Source organism: Dipodomys ordii, unplaced genomic scaffold (genome assembly GCF_000151885.1).
Source record: "Dipodomys ordii isolate 6190 unplaced genomic scaffold, Dord_2.0 Scaffold55, whole genome shotgun sequence".
NCBI classification, from domain to species: Eukaryota; Metazoa; Chordata; class Mammalia; order Rodentia; family Heteromyidae; genus Dipodomys; species Dipodomys ordii.
This window is the reverse complement of record NW_012267271.1, coordinates 575,945-596,569: the sequence shown is the minus strand read 5'-3', so window position 1 is coordinate 596,569 and position 20,625 is coordinate 575,945. Positions and strand designations below refer to the sequence as shown.

The 20,625-nt window shown below is 39.1% G+C and overlaps 1 protein-coding gene across 1 annotated transcript in view; it reads left to right on the top strand.

The window, feature by feature from the left end:
* Positions 1-20,625, top strand: part of Strbp (spermatid perinuclear RNA binding protein) — a 109,728-nt gene that overhangs the window by 28,544 nt on the left and 60,559 nt on the right. Inside the window, exon 2 of the mRNA XM_013021254.1 lies at positions 17,627-17,796. Coding sequence (XP_012876708.1) covers positions 17,794-17,796 — 3 coding nt within the window. The 5' untranslated portion in view covers positions 17,627-17,793. The remainder of the gene's footprint in view (positions 1-17,626; positions 17,797-20,625) is intronic.

Here is a 20,625-nt window from a genome sequence, read left to right as displayed (position 1 = left end):
GATGTCTTACCTATAGACGATTCTTCTAACATGGACCTTCTTCAGTGTCTTGTTCCCTATGGACTTCCATCAGACCATGGATGGATCTTCAGATCCATTCATCTGACTTTTCATTGTGATAATGTTCTTATTCTCTTCCTCACTCAGTTTAAATACCATAATCAGTCATTATACTAACTTGCTCTGCATATGTACTTTTTCTGGTATAGTTAGTAGAATACATTTCTATGTTATAACTCCTTTGCGTGTGCTTTTATCACCTATGTTTATGTGTGTGTATGTGAAAATGTCCTAGAGCTTGACCTCAAGGTCTAGGTGCTGTTCCTGACCTTCTTTTTTCTAGTTAGCATAATACCACTTGAGCCACAGTACCTCTTTTAGCCTTTTCATGTAGTTTATTGGAGATAAGACTCTCATGGACTTTCCTGCCCAGGTAAGCTTTGAACTGTGATCCTATTTCAGCCTCCTATTAGCTAGAATTATAGGCATGAGACACCAGTGCTTCATTTCACCTGTGCTTTTATCATAATCACGATGAAATTCTGACTTGTATTCTGTACCTGCACCCCTGCATCTGAATAAGCTTCAAAGCACATGCCTGTTTGTATACACATGTACAAAATACATGTGCCTGTGCATGCACACACAAAATTATGCTGATTGATCAAATTTTAAAATTTATGACCTTGAACTTTAAGTGGATCCTTAATGCTTCAAGGCAATCACAGATACCTAGTCCATTTATTCTGTTAATTTCCTAGATAGCATATTGGTTATACTTATATTCCCCCTCTCCTTTTTTTGTTTTTGTTTTGTCTTTTCATTTTTTTGGTGCTGGGAATTGAACACAAGATATTTGTTAGGCAAGTGTTTTGCCTCTGAGCTACATCCCAGCTGTCACTCTTTTTTTTTTTTTTTTTTGAGACAGGGTCTCACTGTGTAACCCAAGCTGGCCTTGAAGTCACAATCTGCCTTAGTTTTCCATGTACTGGGATTATAGTATGTACCTACAAGCCTGTATTCATTTTTGTTTTGGTACAAAGGTGTTTCATTTTAACATGTTCATTCAGGGCCTGGGAAGTGGCTCAGTGGTAGAGAGCTTGCCTTGCATGCATGAGGCCCTGGGTTTGATTCCTCAGCACCACATAAGCAGAAAAAACGGAAGTGGCACTGTGGCTAGCCTTGAGCTGAAGAGCTGAGGGACAGCACCCAGGCCCAGAGTTCAGGTCCCACAACCAACAAAAAACAAAAACAAAACATGTTCATTTATTCTCTGTGTGTACAATGCATAATGAGAGTCAGCCCTTCCATCATTCTCCCCATAACTATCCTATCCTAGTTTAGTTTTCATATATGAACATTGACTATTATGACTGAGTATGCCCACCATTCAGTTCTCTTTCTATTTGTCTCCCTTCTCCTAGTCACCACCTTCCTCCCCAAGGCGTATTTCAGCTTCCTGTGTAAACTGCCGGTTAATTGTTCAAAGGAGTTATGAAATCATTCCTTTTCCTTTCCTTTTTTTTTTGGCTAGACCTGGGGCTTGATGAACTCAGGGCCTGGGCACTGTCCCTGAGCTTCTTTTTGCTCAAGGCTAGTACTCCACCACCTCTGGCTTTTTCTGTTTATGTGGTATTGAGGAATCAAACCCAGGGCTTCATGCATGCTAAGCAAGCACTCTACCATGAAGTCACATTCCCAGCCCTCATTCCTTTTCCTTTTAAACCCGTAACACCTTCCTTTCTATTGACTTGATGACAATACTTTTTACTTCTCTATGAAAACTGCAGTGCCTGTAAATTTAGCTCTTGTTCCTCTTACCATAGAACCACTTGTACTTTTATTTATTAAGGGCTTAAAGATAAGCCCTTCACTTGCATGCTAGTTATCCCTTCTCAGTTACTCAAGAATATTGCTTTAGGAATCTCCCTTTCTTAATGTTCTTACCTCACTAATATTTTTTCTTTTTAGCATATACTTGTTTTCCCTACCTTAAAAAGACTTTACTCTGGTTTAACTGCTAGCTACTCTTCCATTTTGGGCCTCCTTTGTAGTAAATGCTAGAATATTTGTTTAACTTTCTTTCCATTTTTTCTTTTTCTTTTTTTGTTGGTCTTGTGGCTTGATCTCTGGGCCTGGGCGCTGTCCCTCAGCTCTTCAGCTCAAGGTGAGTGCTCTACCACTTGAGCTACAGTGCCACTTCTGGTTTTCTGGTGTTTAATTGGAGATAAGAGTCTTATGGACTTGCCTGCCCGGGCTGGCTTTGACCTGCTATCCTCAGATCTCAGCCTCCTGAGTAGCTAAGATTACAGGCATAAGCCACTGGTGCCCACCTTTCTTATATTTTTTTATTAAGATATAATTCATCTAATATGACATTCATCATGCGAGTCTACAATCCAGTGATTTTTTGGTATATTCCCGAAGTTATAAGTCTATCATTACTTACAGAACATTTTCATCACTCCCCTCTGACCCCGAACCCTTAAAAGTCACTTTATTTCCTCCTTCCCTCAGTTCCTAAAACCACATCTAGTTTCCATCTTTTTAGGATTTGCCTGTTTTGAACATTTTATAAAAGTAGAGTTATGCAATATGTGATCTTTTGTCTCTGATTTCTTTGCTCAAGTATATATACATCCCCCCCCCCAAGGCTCATCTGTTGGAGCTTGTGTCAATATTCATTTCTTTTTTATGGTCAAGTAATATTCCATTGTGTAGATGTACAACATTTGCTTATTTACTCATCAATTAATGGACATTTGAATTATTTCCACATTTTGTGTATTGTGAAAAATCCTACTGTGAATATTTTTGTGTTCATAAGATTCACAGTTTTTTTGGTTGTTTTTTTTCTGGTCCTAGAGCTTGAACTCTTAGCTTGGGTACTGTTCTGAACTGCTTTTTGTTCTACCGCATTGCTCTACCGCAGTGCCACCTCTAGCTTTTTTGAGTAATGCATCGGAAATAAGAGTCTCTGAGAGTTTTTCTGCCCCGACTGTCTTCGAACTGTAATCCTCAGATCATAGCTCCCGAGTAGCTAGGATTACAGGTGAACCACTGGCACCCAGCTGACTCACAGTTTTTATGTGAATCTTTTCTCCTGAGTGTTATGGTAACCTTATGTTTAACATTTTGAGGAACTGCCAAAGCTGTTTTCCAAAAATGCCTGCACAGTTTAACATTTCCACAAGCAGTGTTAGGATGGTTTCAGTCTTTCCATCTTATTTTCTGTTTAGCCCACATCAGTCAGGCCTTTTTTTGCTTCTCGGCTGAAAGTGTCCTTGGTGGGTATCAGCAACACCAGTGTGTCTAAATTCCATAAGCAACTCACAGTCTTTGTTTAGTTTGACCTGAAAGCAGCTTTTGACATGTGATTACTCATTCCTTCTTGATATACTTTTTACTCTTGGCTTGCAGAATAGTGCATTGTCCCCTGCCTATCTCATTCCAATTTCACTAATGAGTCCTTAGTGATTTATTGTTTCCTCCTTTCTCCTCTACTTTTTTTTTTTAAAGGTGTCCATTTAAAACATCAAGATTTATGTATTTTTAAGTACTATTTTTATACTGGCTTCTAAATTAGTATCCCTAGCTGAGATACAATTTGCCTTTATAGCAATCTATTCAGCTGTCTAATCATCAGTATATTATCTAATAGTCATTTGGGGGAATGGGTCTTGTTAAATACTGGTTTCTTTCTGAGATTTCTTCCTTTTGAAATACGCTCCACCCATAGGACTTACCATCTCTGATGAAGCAATATCATCCACCAGTTGTTCAGGATAGTAACCTTGGAGTTAATCTTCATTCCTCTTTTCTCATAACCTACATCTAATCTGCTAGGAATTGTTGCTCTAACCTCAAAGTGTATGCAGTGACATATACTTCTTACCATCTCCTCTCTTGTCATTACTCTAGTCTGATCATTTTTCACTTGGATTATTATAATGGATTCCTACTCAGATCCTCTGCTGTACCTTTGCCTCTGACAGTCGAGCTCAATAAAATGACCCACATAATTCTTTAGACATGTGTCAGATCACATTCATTTTTTGCTCAAAACTCTGCATTGCCTTTTAATAGTCAAGCAAGGCCCTTCCTTTATCTTGGCTTATTACTCTCTCTGGTTTCATCTACTCTTGGTCTCCCTTGGCACACTCCATTCTTCTCATTGCTGTTCTTCAAACATGACAACCAGCCTTTAGTTTTGGGGCTTCACATACTTACTTCTTCCTGGAATGTCCTTCACCCCTTTCAGATCTGCTCAGAACTTATCCATTAAGGTTACTCTAATTATTTTAAATTCTGCAGCCTTTTGCTCCCTTTCATTCGGCCGTATTTTCACTTTTTTTTTTTTTTTTGCTAATACCAACTCAGAGCCCTTGTACTTGCTTGACATGCTTGCTCACAGCTAGCACTTTACTATTTAAGACATACCTCCAGCCTGGCTTTTTGCTGGCTAATTGGCAAGCATTCTGCCTCTGGGCTACATCTTAACTCCTTATAGATGAGTTTGACATTAAAAAACAAAAACTTTAGCTAGGCACTGATAGCTCATGCCTGTAATCCTAGCTACTCGAGCAACTGAGGTCCAGTTTTTTTATTTGAAGCTAGCCCAGGCAGAAAAAATATATATATATTTGCAAACAGGGCAAAGGCTGGTATACATAGCTGCAATCCCAGCACTTGAGAAGCTTAGACAGAAATTGTAGAAACATGCACATGAATACACAGAATTGACTTGTTTTCATTTTATATACCAGTGTCAGCATTGTGGCTGAAAATTGTGAGATTGTGGTGGTAGCTGAGCAAAAAGGAAGACAGCAGTTTTAACTATATGAAATCAGGTTGACAATTTAGGTTATACCAATGTATATATAATTACACATCTCACATCCCCAGCCTCCTCCCTTCCCCTGCCAGTAGAAAATAAGCTTTTGTTAAAAGTTGGATTCACATCTGGAAATTGAGTTCAGGGCATCTCATGTGCTAGGCAGAACAGTTTACCACTGAGCTATGTTTGCAATCCTCGTATTTGGTTTCTGAACTTTACTAGTTGAGTTAGGATCATACTATACTAACACATTTTCCTTGAACTGTACTCATCCTATATATTTCTTGGATGCTTTCTTTAATTTTTGTTTTGAGCATTATTATATTTCTTTTTCTCTCTTCCTCCTCCTCCTCCATCCTCCTCCATCTTCCTTCATCCTTTTTCTTTTTCTTCTTCCTTCCTTCTTTTTGCCAGTCTGGGGCTTAAACTTAGGGCCTGGGCACTCCTTTTTGCTCAAGGTTAGCACTCTACCACTTGAGCCATAGCACCACTTCGGGCTTTTTCTGTTTATGTGGTACTGAGGAATTGAACCTAGGGCTTCATGCATGCTAGGCAAGCACTCTACTGTTAACCCACATTCCTAGCCTATTTTATTTTTTAAAATGAAATGGGTATGATCTTGCAGTCCACCTAGGTAGGTTTTTTGTTGTTGTTTTTGTTGTTTGTTTTGTTTTGGTGCTCGTCCTGTGGTTTGAACTCAGGGCATAGATGATGTTGCTAAACTTTTATTCTCAAGACTAGTGCTCTATTATTTGAGCCACAGTTCCACTTTGTCTTTTTGGTGATTAATTGGACATAAGAGACTCACAGACTTTCTTGCCCGTGCTAGCTTTGAACCATGATTCTCAGATCTCAGCCTCTACAATACCTAGGATTGTAGGTATGAGCCATTGTTGCCTGGCTCATCTAGATAATATTTATTTATTTATTTATTTATTTATTTATTTATTTATTTATTTTTGGGGTCCGGTCATGGGGCCTGAACTCTGGACCTGGGCGCTGTCCTACAGCTCTTCAGCTCAAGGCTAGTGCTCTACCACTTGAGCCACAGCGCCACTTCCTTTCTTTTTGCTTATGTGGTGCTGAGGAATCGAACCCAGGGCCTCATGCATGCAAGGCAAGTGCTGTACCACTGAGCCACCTTCCCAGCCCCTAGATAATTTTTTAAAAAGGATGTTACATGAATGTATTATTTATATTAGAAATTATTAATTTTTGTGTGGTCCTGACATTTAAACTCAGGGCTTAGACATTGTCCCTGAACCTTTTGCTCAAGGCTGGTACTCTACCACTTGAGCCACAGCTCCATTTCCAGATTTTGGGCATTAATTGGTGATAACTGTTTCATGGACTTTCTGTCCCTAGGCTGGCTTTGAATCTTGATCCTCAGATCTTAGCCTCCTTAGTAGCTAGGATTACAGGCATGAACCAACTGGTGCCCTGATTAGAAATAATTTCTATTGTTGAACTTTTTTTATTTTTTTGATGCTGGTTCTAGGGCTTGAACTCAAGGCCTGGGTGCTGTCCCTGAGCTTTTTTTTTTTTTTTTTCTTTTCTCATTAAAGGCTAGCACTCTGCCACATGCATTACAGCTCTACTTCTGGCTTTTTTTTTTTTTTTTTTTTGGTAGTTAATTGGAGATAAAAGTTTATTACACTTTCCTGACTGGGCTGGCTTTGACTGGCCTAAGTAGTTAGGATTACAGGTATGAGCCACCAGAGCCTACTCTGGCTCATGTTTTTACTTCTAGCTATCAGGAGGTTAAGATCTGAGAACTGCAATTCAGAGGCAGCATGAGGAAGACAAATCCTGGAGACTCTTATCTCCAAAACATCAAAAAGAACTGGGAGGTGTGGTTCAACAGTGAGTTCAAGACTGCTGCCCCAACACATATGCATATATGTTACACAATTCACATGGTCTTCCTAATAGTTCATCAGTTGTCTGAAATGTCTTTCAGTTTGTGGCTAGGCCATGGCTTCAGCCTCCACTACTCTCTACCTCTATTATTGCTGAACCACTGCAGCGAAGTCATCTAATGATCCCCCCAAATGGAAAGCCTCAGCCCTCTGCCAAGAATTCACAAGGGAATCCACCTACAAACATTTAGGAGTCACTCCTATGTAATTCTTCTTCTTTGATGCCCTGATTAAAGATGTTAGCTCAAGTACCAAGTTCTGCCTCCTTAGCAAGGTTAGACAACCATGCTCTGTTTGGATTCTAGCTCAGCAAATAGTTACAGAGCAGGAGCAATCACAGAACTCATTTCCCGAATTCAAAGTTGCTTTTGTGCCACTAATTGCCCAAAGCCTGAAAGTTACCAAATATATTTTGTCCGGTTGTTCATAGCAGAAAGCCTAGTGTAGAACCAGTTACTCCATCATACCCAGAAGTGGAAGTCCTTACTATTAAGCACTCTGATTTCTTATATAGATCAAGACTTCCCCTGGAGCACAATTAAGGATATGGTAATCAAGAGTATTAGGTGAGAATAAGTACCCACTCCCACATTGATGTAGCCAACCAGGCATCCTGCTAACAACAGTAAGTTTGTCTATGTTCCAGCAAAGTCTTCACATTGTGTCTTCTAGCCTCCATATTAAAAAAAAATACTGTAAAGGTGATGTACAGAGGGGTTACAGTTACGTAAGTCAGATAATGAATACATTTCTTTTTGAATAGTGTCACCCCTTCCCTCATTTTCTCTGTTTTTCTCCTCTCAGCTCCCTTCCCCCAAGTTGTATGGTTTCCAATGTAGTGTCTAGTGAGTATCATTGCTGAATTGATTCAGCCTTTGTCCCATGGTTTCTGTGCTTTCCTTTTCCCTTCCCAAATCAGACAAGACAAAGGGTATGGAAATAAAAAATAGTAGGAAAAAAAGAAACTACAAACAGTACAAAAATAAAAACTCTTGTTTCTATATCTTGGAGTTCATTAAGCATCATTTTATATGATCATATGCTCGTAGCTATTGAGCCCTTGTGATCCTCTCCTAAGAATATCCTTCTTTGTTCTCACTGTAAATGTTTAGAGTGCTGTTTGATCAATCATGTCAAAGTGTAATTATTTGTCTTTTACTATCCATTGGGTTTACTTGTAAATTTATGGGCACATTCTAATTAATTGCAGATGGGGGAAACCATGCAGCCTGCATTTCTTTGGGTCTGGCTTACTTCACTTAATATAGTTTTTTCCAAGTTTTTTCATATCCTTACAAATGGGGCAATGCCATTCTTTCTGACGGAAGTATAGGATTCCATGGTGTGTACATACCACATTTTCTTGATCCATTTGTCTGCGCTGAGGGGCATCTGGGTTGATTCCAACTTAGCTATGGTAAATAATGCTGTAATGAATATGGTTGTGCTAGTGACTTTAGTGTGGCCTGGTTTGTAGTCATTTGGGTAAATGTGTGGCATTATTGCTGGGTCATAGAGAAGCTGTATGTTTAGTCTGTTGAGGAACCTCCATACTACTTTCCGGAGTGATTGAACAAGTTTACAACCCCACCACCAGTGTAGTAGTAGTGTTCCCTTGTGGCCACATCTGCTCCAGCATCTGTCATTATTAGTGGGGTTTTTTTTTTTTTTTTGATTGATCATGGGGCTTGACCTCTGGGCCTAGGCCCTGTCCTGAGCTCTTCAGCTTAAAGCAAGTGTTCTACCACTTGAGCCACAACATCACTTCCAGTTTTCTTGTGATTAATTGGAGATGAGTCCCATGGACTTTACTGACCTGGCTGGCTTTGAACCACCATCCTCAGTTCTCAGCCTCCTGAGTAGCTAGGATTACAGGCATGAGCCACCAGCACCTGGCTATTAGTTTTCTTGATAGTAGCCATTCTAACTGGTGAGATAGAGAAAGTTCATTGTTGTTTTGATTTGCATTTGTTTTATGGTCAGAGATGTTGAACATCTCATTGTGTGTCTATTGGCCATTCTTATTCTTTGGAGAAGTTTCTCTTTAAGTCTTTAGCCCATTGTTAATAGGGTTGTTGTTTCTTTAAGGATTTGTTTTTGGGAGGTTTAGTATTTTGGGCTCTAAGTATATTTTAGATATGATAACCCATGTTAACACAACCTAAAATGAGGTTATTACCTGCTCTGATAATCATATAGGTTCAAATATGACAACATGAGTATAACAGCTCTTGATAAAGTGCTACATAAATATGTTAGTTTTGTAACTTAGTTTCACCTGTTCATTTGTAAATTGTCTGTGACTGCTTTTACCTTAGGTTTCACAAGGTTACAATATTTGCTCTTGGCACTTTAAGAAAGTTTGTAGACATATACTCTAAAGTTAGACTCAAAATTATAACCATTTCTTGCAAAGTCTAAAATTGAGTCATAGGACCATAGAGACATCTTTGGATTCCCATAAGACCTGTCCTAACAAAAGTGTTACTGGACTTGATACTTTAGAATTAGAATGTTTCTGGACAGTTTTACCTTCAGTTGTTCTTTGTGGCCTTCATTACAGAAACAGCTACTGTTACTCTCTGATATATTGTCTGACTTTGGTTACTCCCCTAGATAATATGAAATATGTCTCATTCTGTTTGTTTGAAAGAACTTTCTTGTATCAATACCAATATTTAGTTTACACTGAATAGTTATGTTGTTACTACCTGAAGACTAAAACAGAAGTTCAAGTTAGTTCTCTGCTAAAGAAGACTGTTTCCTTTGTGAATATTTTGTATGAGGACATGAATTTTAAAATACTTTGAAGTTACATTGTTTAAAGCACATGTACAAAATAGAATGTGATAAACTTAACTATTCACCACAGGTAGCTTTTCTATATCTCAATGTTTTGCTAAACATGCTTTAGATTACCCCTCCTCCCCCCCCCCCCCCCCCCCCCCCCCTCGCCAAAAAAAAAAAAGTAGCTAGGATATGTACAACATATGTATTCTTTCCTTAACCTGTTCTTTCTTTCCCTAGAAATAAAACTGTTGAGTCAGTGGCTTACACCTATAATCCTAACTATTCAAGAGCTGAGATCTGAGGATCACAGTTCAAAGCTGGTCTGGGTAGGAAAGTCCATGAGATTTTTTTATCTCCAGTTAACCTTCAGAAGACAGGAAGTGATGCTGTGGTTCAAAGTGGTAGAGTACTAATCTTCAGTGGAAAAAGCTCAGGGACAGAGCCTAAGCCCTGATTTTAAGCCCTGTCACTGACAAAAGAACCAAAATGAAACAAAACAAAACAAAACCCTACTAGGCTGAATTGTTTTATTACCTCGAATGTTTTTATATAAAAGAGGTGCGTGTATATGTGTGTGTATGTCTGTGTCTGTCTGTCTGTAAATTTTTTTTTTTGCTGGTCCTTGTGCTTAAACTCTGGCATTTGAATTCTGGGCCTGAGTGCTGAGCTAAGGACAGCTGTCCTTAGATCAAAGCTAACTTTCTACCACTTGAGCCATACTCTCACATCCAGATTTTTTTCTTTTTGGTCAGTCGTGGGGCTTGAACTCTGGATCTGGGCCCTCTCCCTGAGCGCTTCAGCTCAAGGCAAGTGCTTTACCACTTGAGCCACAGCACCATTTCTAGTTTTCTGGTGCTTTATTGGAGATAAGAGTCCCTGAGTTTTCTGCCTGGGCTGGCTTTGAACCGTGATCCTCAGGTCTCAGTCTCCTGAGTCAGGATTACAGGCGTGAGCCACTGGTTCCTGGAACTCATATTTTTACCAGTAAATTATGTGAATATTTATGGATTTTCAAGCTTACATAAAAGGCATCACTTTGTATGCTATTCTGCAGTTACCTTTTTCACTCAGTATTGTTTCTCAGTTTAAAGACAATGAAGTGAATCAGTCATAAACCACTCAATTTATTATCTTCTCTTTTAACAGGCATTTCCGCAACAATACTGTACAGTGACAGCATTGATGTCATCAGTCTTACTGAATAGAGTTTTATGTGTTGCAATTTCTGTAGCTGCCTTAACCAGAAACAGTATTGTTGCAGAGACTCAGATCTTTGACTTTGTTAATTACATTGCTCTGTAATTTTTTTTTTGCCAGTTGTAGGGCTTGAACTCTGGGCCTGGGTACTATCAGCTCTTCAGCTCAAGTTGAGTGTTCTACCACTTGAGCCTTAGCCCACTTCTGGTTTTCTGGTGGTTAATTGGAGATAAGAATCTCATGGCCTTTCTGCCTGGGCTGGCTTTGAACTTTAATCCTCAGATCTCCGCCTCCTGAATAGCACTAATTTGTTTTTTTCTTTTTAAAAGTAATTTATGGTCTTATGTAGTTATAGATGATAGATTGTCTAAAATAGAGATGTTGTGCTCTGAAAAAAATATGGCATATAAAATACCTTATTTTACTAGGCATTACTTAAGACTTGATAAATTTCTTATGTTCTTGATAAATGTTTCATTTTAAACCATTGTTCTCTACATTTTTTTTTTTTTTGGTTGGTCGTGGGGCTTGAACTCTGGGCTTGGGCACTGTCCCTTAGCTCTTCAGCTCAAGGCGAGCGCTCTACCGCTTGAGCCACAGTGCCACTTCCGGTTTTCTACTGAACTATGTGCTCTCAGCTCAGACATCTTTGCAAATGTTCAAACATATACAAATTTGAGATAACTCCTGTGAACTATAAGGAGCAACCCTATCTTCCATTTAAAGTACTTATCAATGTATGGCCAGTGTAATTTGTATTTACTCTCCTACACACTCAGCTAATTTATTTTAAAGAAAATCTCACATTTTCATGTAAGTTCATATGTAAAATAGTATATATTTCTGAAATATATGAGCACCTCACAGAACCCAGACAGTACCAATTTCACATTCTAGATACAATTCAAAAATGGTGACCATTTTGTGTTCAAACTTCTTCAATTTTTTTATACTTACAATATATAAAATATAATTATAAAATCATAGATGTTAATCCATCCCATATGAAATGAACTGGAGTACTTATTTATTAGCAAATCATATTTAACCAGATAGTACCTAAAAGGTAATTTAGAGGTAGTCTTTTTACTTTATAAACAAAAGAATTGAGGTTCACAGAGGTTGAGTTTCGTTCATAATTACCACCTTGTTTTACTAACATATATATACATATATATATATATGTATATATATATACACACACACACACACATACACACACATATACACAGCTGGAACTAGAATGCAGATCTTCAGATCCTATATTCATTGCTTTTACAATAATCACAGTGTATAGCCTGTCTCATGCTTTTTTTTCTTCTATTGCTCATTTTGTTTGTCAAATTTCATTTAAATGTTCTTTTTCCATTCTTTTTTTTTCCCTCAAAAGTACTAGTAGTACTAATCTTGTGATTGAAAGGAATTTGTGAAAAGGTTGAATTATAATATTAACATTTGAGCCAAATATATTGAACTGTTCTGAAAAGCTACTTGTGTTTTCTGACCTACATACACAGTTTCCAACAGCTTTGGTGCCAAAAGTAAGAGAATGAGTGTTGGCAAAACGTTGGAATTAAATTATTATTGAGGCCCCCTCCCCACTTTTTGTGTAATACAAGAAAAATTTCTTATGTTGATGTAAAACTTTTTTGTCTATTTTTTTTTAGGCAAACACCTACATATTTTGTAAGGGTGAAAACAAAAGTACATCTGTTTGCTTTAACATTTTTTTTAACATTTTTAACATTACTGATAGTTTACAATTAGATTCCAGTTTCTTAGATCATTTTGCAAACCTGCTTAATTAAATATTTGTGTTCATTCTATCTCCACATGTTTTCTTTTCCATACTCTATTCTGTAGAATGGAAACAGATTTCTTTTTTTTTTTTTTGTGGTGGTTAGGGGCCTGAACTCTGGGCCTGGCTCTGTCCCTCAGCTCTTCAGCTCAAGGCTAGCATTCTACCACTTGAGCCACAGTGCCACTTCTGGCTTTTTCTGCTTATGTGGTGCTGAGGAATTGAACCCAGGGCCTCATGCATGCAAAGCAGGCACTCTACTTACTGAGTCACCTTCCCAGCCCTGCAACAGGTACTCTTTTTGGAATCAAAGTCCTGGAAAGTTGTTTACCAAGCAGGACCAGTTAATCTTTTAGGGTTAAGTGTGCTGCAGTGGATGCAGGAGGACAGAGTATGCGAATATTTAACTGTTTCTTGGTACATTGCCCTTATTTCCTTTTGGTCAGAATTGTTACAAGATCTGTAAATTCTAAAGACAATCTAATAACCTCTATCACAGCCTTTTAGAAGAAAATAGCTACTTTGGTATGTATAGTTTTGGTGCTATTCCATGTTTGTTCATGGTTTAAAGCAATAGATGTCAAGTGGAACTTTTAACGATCACTCTGTAGAAAGACAGTGATGTGAATTAAAAAGTTGTTGGAGACCCTAGTTCCTGGGTTGTCTCTGCCAATACCTCACTTTGTATGATTATAGACAAATAATTTCATACAATGAATTTATACATCTGTTTTATTTTCACTACTTCTCAGGCAGCATTGACTGCAGTGCTGTATGAAAAGTATTTTGTGTATGTGTTTGTGTGTGTTCTGGGGCTTGAACTCAGGATCTTAGCGCTGTCCTTGAGCTTTTATACTATCCTTCTACCTTTTGAGCCACAGCTCTACTTCTGGCTTTTTTGGTAGTTTAATTGGAGATAAAGAGTCTCACAGATTTTCCTGACATGGCTGGCTTTGAACTGTGATCCTCAGATCTCAGCCTCCTAAATAGCTAGGATTAAAGTTGTGAGCCGCCAGTACCCAGCTAAGGGATTCAGGTTTCTCCTTTGTACCAGTTTCTGTTCTAGGTGTATCATACCGAAAGTAAACAAAGCAGAGCTATCATGTACCAGTGATAAATCCTTTGGAGAGTAATAGAACAGATGGGCTTTGGGATGAATTTCTTGTGTATGTGTGTATACTGCTATTTTAAATACAATGATCAGGAATGAGCTCATGATATGGTGACATTTGAGTACATACCTTGAAAAGTGAAGGAAGGAGGTGGATAGCAGTAAACTAGCAAGTGTAGAGGGCCTAGGGTTGAAGCCTTATTTAGCAAGGATACCAGTATGGGTGGAACATGGTGAGTGAGGAGGACAGTACATGGGGTAAGAACCCAAGAAGTTAGTGAAATCAGATTTTTAGGGCTTTATTATGAAATACTCAGAGCTGACCTAGTTGAAACATCTTGGATACTGTTGTTGAGGGAAAAAAGAAGCAACAACAACAACAAAAGCCCAAACCCTTTGTGTGGGGAAGGAAGATAACTAGTTGGAACCACTGGTATGATTCAAGTGAATAATGTTGGTAGCTTAGACCAGGGCATTACAATGAAGGATAAGATTGGTCAGATTTTAGGTAGAGTTACAAGGTAAAGATGAAAGGATGTGATGATGGATCAGATGTCTGGAGTGTGAGAGGAAAAGAAGTGTCAAGGTTAACACTGTTTTTAACATGAACAGTGGAGGGATGAAGTAATTTGCCTTCTCTTGAGAGGAAAGACTAAGAAGAACAAAGCTGTGTGTGTGTATATGTATGTGTGTTAGGGGGTGTATGTCAGGAGTTGATTGAAGAGACGTTAAGTTGAAGATATTTTCTAGACACTCAGGTTTATATGTTGATAATGTATTTGAGTTTGAGTCTGGAACTTCAGTAGATAATAATAGAGGCATCTTCAGCATATTGATGGTATTTATTTTTAGTTTTAAAAATTATCAAGGTGATGTACATAGGGGTTACAGTTATATAAGTCAAGTAAAGGTATTGATAATATTCTTAAAGGAATTGGTATGGGAGGATGGGTACAATGGTAAAGAGATGAAGTCTAGAGATTGAGGCATTACTGAACTTAGGAGTTAAAGGAGACAGTGGAGTAATTTATAAAGTAGAGAATAAAGAGTGGTGTCTTGTGTGGAAGTCAGGGGAAGTAAAGTGCAGTCTGGAAGCATCTACTTTCACCCGTTGCTGAATTGAGAGGTCAACGAAGAGGAAGACTGAGAATCATTCCCAGCACTAAATACCATGGAAATCCTATAAGGCCTTGACAAACACTGTTTCCATGGAGCTTTGGGGTGAGAGGGCTGATTGGGGTAGATGTAAGAGAATATGGAAAGAGAGGAAATGGAAACAAAAAGAATTGTGCCCTGCAAGGGAGCAGAGCTTGTATCTACTGTGAAGCAAGAGGTCAAGTAATATTTTACATTCTTTTCTTTAAAGATGGGTGCTATTATAAGATGCAGAAGAGGGAGAAAACTGACGATGCTGAAGGCAAATGCTTGAGTGTGCAAAAAGGAATAGGATCTAGTATGGTTTGAGTTCAGGGATTTGTTTTAGGTAGAAATAGGGATGATTTATTCTCGCGTGCATGCGTGCGTGTGTGCGTGCGTGCGTGCGTGTGTGTGTGTGTGTGTGTGTGTGTGTGTGTGTGTGCATGCGCTATTCCTTGGGCTTGAACTCAGGGCCTGGGTGCTGTCCCTGAGCTTATTCTGCTCAAGGCTAACATTCTACTACTTGAGCCACAGCTCTTCTAGCATTTTTAATTTATTGAGATATGACTTTTCCTGGCTTTGAACTGTGATCCTTAGATCTTATCCCCCAGTTGCAGACACTTATTCTTTTTTAAAAAGATATAACTTTAGTGTTGTTATTAAGGTGTTGGGGTTACCATTTCATAAGGCAAGTACATTTTTTTTCTTTGACAACAATCACCGGTTCCTTCACTTTCCTCTAGTTTGCCCCCTCTTCCTTGCCTAGAGAGAATTCATTCTTTAAAAAAAAAAATGTTTTTTTTTTCATTTGTGGGACTTGAACTGAGGGCCTGGGTGCTGTCCCTCAGCTTTTCCGCTCATGGCTAGTGCTCTACCACTTTGAGGTACAGTGCTGCTTCCAGTTTTCTCGTGGTTAATTGGAGATAAAAGTCTCATGGACTTTTCTGCCCAGGCTGGCTTTGAATTGTGATCCTCAGATCTCAGCCTCCTAAGTAGCTAGGATCCACAGGCATGAGCCACTGGTGCCTGACAATGAGCGATTCTTTATTTTATTTTTTTTATTTTTTATTTTGTCTGTCTTGCGGCTTTAACTCGGGGGTTTGGGCATTGTCCCTGAGACATCTTTGTGCTCAAAGCTAGCACTCTACCACTTGACCCACAGCACCACTTCCAGCTTTTTTTTTTTTTTTTTGTCCATCATGGGGCTTGAACTCTGGACCTGGGCCCTGTCCCTGTGCTCTTTAGCTCAAGGCAAGCACTCTACCACTTGAGCCACAGTGCCACTTCTGGTTTTTAGTGGTTTATTGGAGATAAGAGTCTCACGGACTTTCCTCCCCAGGGTTGGCTTTGACTTAGAACCTCGATCCTCAGATCTCAGCCTCCTGAGTAGCTAGGATTATAGGTGTGAGCCACCAGCTCCCGGCTACTTCCAGCTTTTTTGAGTAGTTTATTGGAGAAAAGAGTCTCCTGGATTTTTCTGCCCTGCTTGGCTTCTACCCATGATCCTCAGATCTCAGCTTCCTGAGTAGCTAGGATTATAGGCATGAGCCACTGGCTCCCAGCTGACAAATTCCTTCTTAATAGCAGGAAGGAAGGAAAAATACATTAGTAAAGATGAAGCAGTGTTGACATGTTGCATGAAATAGGAATTAGAGTGACCAGTGGAATGTGAGGACATGGAAGAGAAGCAGTGAAGTAATCATTAAGAGAGTGAAAAAGTTTCTGAATATTTATTTTTTTAATTGGAGGTTCTTGTTTGTGTTTTAACTGGAGTAGTTCTAGAACATTGACAGCAGATTTACTATCCCATATTTGCTGATAACTGCCAGGGAAGCTGGAAATCCAGACACCAAGATTAGCTACCTAATTCATTGTGACTACCAAAAACCTCCTATATTTTCACATTTTCCTTGGGGTCCAATACTGTTGGAATTATTATTATTATTTGGGGGTTACTGATAATTAAAAGTATTATAACATGATTTTATATTTTTTTCCCCTCTTGATATCCACATTCAGTTATTCAAGATTACTGATGTGGTTATAACCAGAGTTGGGTTTAATTTGGGATTGAGGTTTAGCTAGTAGAGGATAACAATAAGAATTGCTGGTTATGGATAAGAACAGAAGTGAAGATATGAAAAGAGAGGACTGTAAAAACCTGGGAGCCATAGCAGATTATAAATTCTGGTAGTGAGGATGTATCTAAAATAGGAAAAAGGTAAGAGCATTGTAGGAAAGGAATACCAGGGAGTAAGTGGTCGAATTTTAGAAGGGTCATATATATAATTATTAAAATTGTAAGACTTACACAATAAATACAGTGTGTGTCAGTGGAATAAATATCCTGAAGGAATAGAAAAAGCTTTGAGAGGTCATTCCAAGGTAGCTGCAGTAAATGAAATAAATAATGGAATTTATGCATATGCAGGAAGGGCCAAAAGCTCCCTGAAGCCATTGGGATGATGACTTTCCTGGAATTAGATAAAAAGATGCGATGGATACTTTTTACATCAATAAGACACTTCATTTTTTTGTGCCGGTCCTAGGGTTTGAACTCAGGGTCTGAGTGCTGTCCACTAGATTTCTTAGTCAAGACTGGCACTCTTTCTTGAGCCACAGCTCCATTTCTGGCTTTTTGTTTAATTGGATATGGGTCTTATGAACTTTCCTGTCCAGGCTGTCTTTGAATCATGATCCTTCTTTCTCAGTCACCTGAGTAAGTAGGATTATAGGAATGAGTGCTTGGCTCATTATTAGCATGTTTATGGACTCTATACACATTTTAAGCTAATTATACATAAGTTGAAAAGTATTCTTTCCCTCTTCTCTTGCAGGTGTATTTCAGAGAACAACTCTTCAAGCATCTTTGCTATATTTGACACTGAGCTGTCAGGGGACTCAGGCTTATGAGGAAGTACTGTCACACAAAACAGTGTCTAGTGAAGAAGACCAGAAAGAGAGGAAAGGACCGGAAAAAGAAGCTCAAGTACTACAGAAAACCATGGTAGGTGATGATGTTTTTAAAAAATTGCCTATTTACAAAGAGTACATAGGATAAAATTAGAAGTGTTAAATAGTAAGGGCAGTTAAGAACAGTGGCTATAGGGAATCAGACAAAGATGACTCAGATAAAGACCATGCTAGTCATGGTGGCATATAACTGTATCCCCAATACTGGAGAAAAAGTAGGATCATGAGTGAGGCCAACCTGGGGTATATAATAGCAAGATACTACCTAAAAACAAGTGCAAAGCCAGGTGCCGTTGGCTACTCAGGAGGATCCCAGTTCAAAGTCATCCCAAACAGTAAAGTCCAGTTAACCACCAGAAAACCGGAATTGGTGCTGTGGCTTAAAGTAGTAGAGTGCTGGTCTTGAGGATAAAAGCTTAAAGACAGTACTCAGGACCTGAGTACCCACAACCAAAAACCAACCAACCAAACAACAACAACAAAAGCTAAGCACTGTAGTGTGGGTTTTTTTTTTTTTTTGTGATGGTCCTGTAGCTTGAACTTTGTTGTCTCTGAGGCACTCTAAGACTTGAGACACAGCTCCACTTCAGGCTTTTTGGTGGTTAATTAGATAATAATCTCAAGGACTTTCCTGACTTGGACTTTCCTGCCTCCTGAGTCGCTATGATTACAGATGTGTGCCATTGCTGCCAGCTGACATGCTTCCCAGGTTCCTCCCCTCACTCCCCGTCCTGGGCCTGGGCACTGTCTCTGAGCTTCTTTTGCTCAAGGCCAGTGTTCTACCACTTGGGCCACAGTGCCATTTCTGGCTTTTTCTGTGGTACTGAGGCATCAAACCCAGGCCTTCATGCATTTGGAGGCAAGCACTCCCACCACTAAGGGCACATTCCCGGTCCCTAGCAGCTATTTTTAAGTGAAGAAATGGAGCTCAGATTGATTACTAGCCCATCTAAACCTTAGGATGAAGTCATTTGTGCCTTCAGGACATAAAAATTTAAATAGAAAGGGAAAGTATGCTTATAAATAATATTACCTAGTATAGTAAGCTTTAGTAAACCAGTAACATTGCCATGGGGCCTTGAATTTAAAATTAAGTATCTTATGTAGCTTTCAAACTGCTGGGTTTTTTCCTCAAAAAAGATTCTGATATAGTCCTTTGATTGGTGACATATGAGTGTTATATGAGTTTATAATGTTAGTCTGGGAGTTGAGTGATGGCTCAAGCTAAAAATCCCAGCTACTCAGGAGGCAGAGATGAGGAGGCCAAAATAACCAGCAAAACATAGAGCCAGAAGTTAGCAAGACGCCATGCCATCTTAACCAACAGTACTTGGTGGCACGGGCCTACCATCCCACAAGCATAAATAGAGTCTGGGCACAAAAATATGAGGACTCTATCATCAAAATAACTAAAGAAAGAAGGGCTGGGGTCTTGGTTCAAATGAAAGTGGTATAGCACTTACCTAGCAAGCATGAGATCAAACCTGATACTTGGAGAAAACAAAGGTTACCTCTCATATCCTGTAAAGTGCTCTACCACTTGAGCCACAGCGCCACTTTCATTTTCTAGTGGCTTATTGGAGATAAGATTCTCACAGACTTTCCTGCCCAGGCTGGCTTTGAACTGCCATCCTCAGATCTCAGCCTCCTTAGTAGCTAGGATTACAGGTGTAAGCCACTGGTGCCCAGTTTATCTTTTTTTTTTTTTTTTTTTGGTGCTTATCCTGAGGCGTGAACTTACAGGCCTGAGCCATCAGTGCTTGGCTCGTGTCATTTTTCTTTTTGACTGGTCTTGGGGCTTGAACTCAGAGCTTGGGCGTTATCCCTGCGCCTCCCTGTGCTCAAGGCTAGCATTCTACAACTAGAGTCTCAGCACAACTTCTGGCCTTTTCTGAATAGTCTAATAGACTTTTCTGCCCTGACTGTCTTTGAATTGTGATCCTCAGATCTCAGCCTTCTGAGTAGCTAGGATTATAGGCCACTAGGTACTAGGTATTAGGTACTACGATTACTGGTTAGCCACCACCTGTGCCCTAGCATACCCTTTTTATATATTTGAGTCAAGTGTTGAGTATATTAGGGATGCTGAACCTGAATATTAAGGAAGCCTTGCTTTTTATGGAGAGTTAAAATTTAAATTTATTTATAGATGAGGCCATTATTTTTGCTACCTAGTATAAGTTGGTAAAATGTGCTAAATTTCTTCCCTTAGTATTTTGGTTTGGAAGGATATTGTATTGTTTTGTTTTTTTACCTAAGTGTAAATGAGAGAAAGTTTAAAAGAGACACTGTAAAGGCTTTTTTCTTTTTGCTTATGTGGTGCTGAGGAATCGAACCCAGGGCCTCATGCATGCAAAGCAAGCACACTACCACAGAGCCACCTTCCCAGCCCCCTTCTTTTATTCTTTTAGATGTAGATTCCACATTAAAAAATGCAGTACTTGTCTGAATCTGGTTTTTTTGTTTGTGATGGTATTGGGTTTGAACTCAGGGTCTACTGCTTGCTAGGCAAGTGCTCTACTATTTTTTGCTTTATTTTTCATATAGGGTCTGTCTTTGCACATACCTGTCCTCAGTCCCTGATTCTATTACCTTTGGTCCCCACATAGCTGGGATTAGAAACATAAGCCACCTTGGGTAGCTTGTTTTTGAGGTGTAAGGTTTTGCCCTATACCTTGAGAGGCACTACATTGGCCTCAAGCTATGATTCTTCCATCTCCAGCCCTTGTGTAGCTGGCATGCCCTACTGTGCCTATGTAATCTGCTCTATTTTACTTAATAGGATAATCTACCTCCATCCAGTTCCTTTTTTCATTTTCCAAATTATGTAATTTTATTCTTTATGGCTGAATAGTGTGTGTGT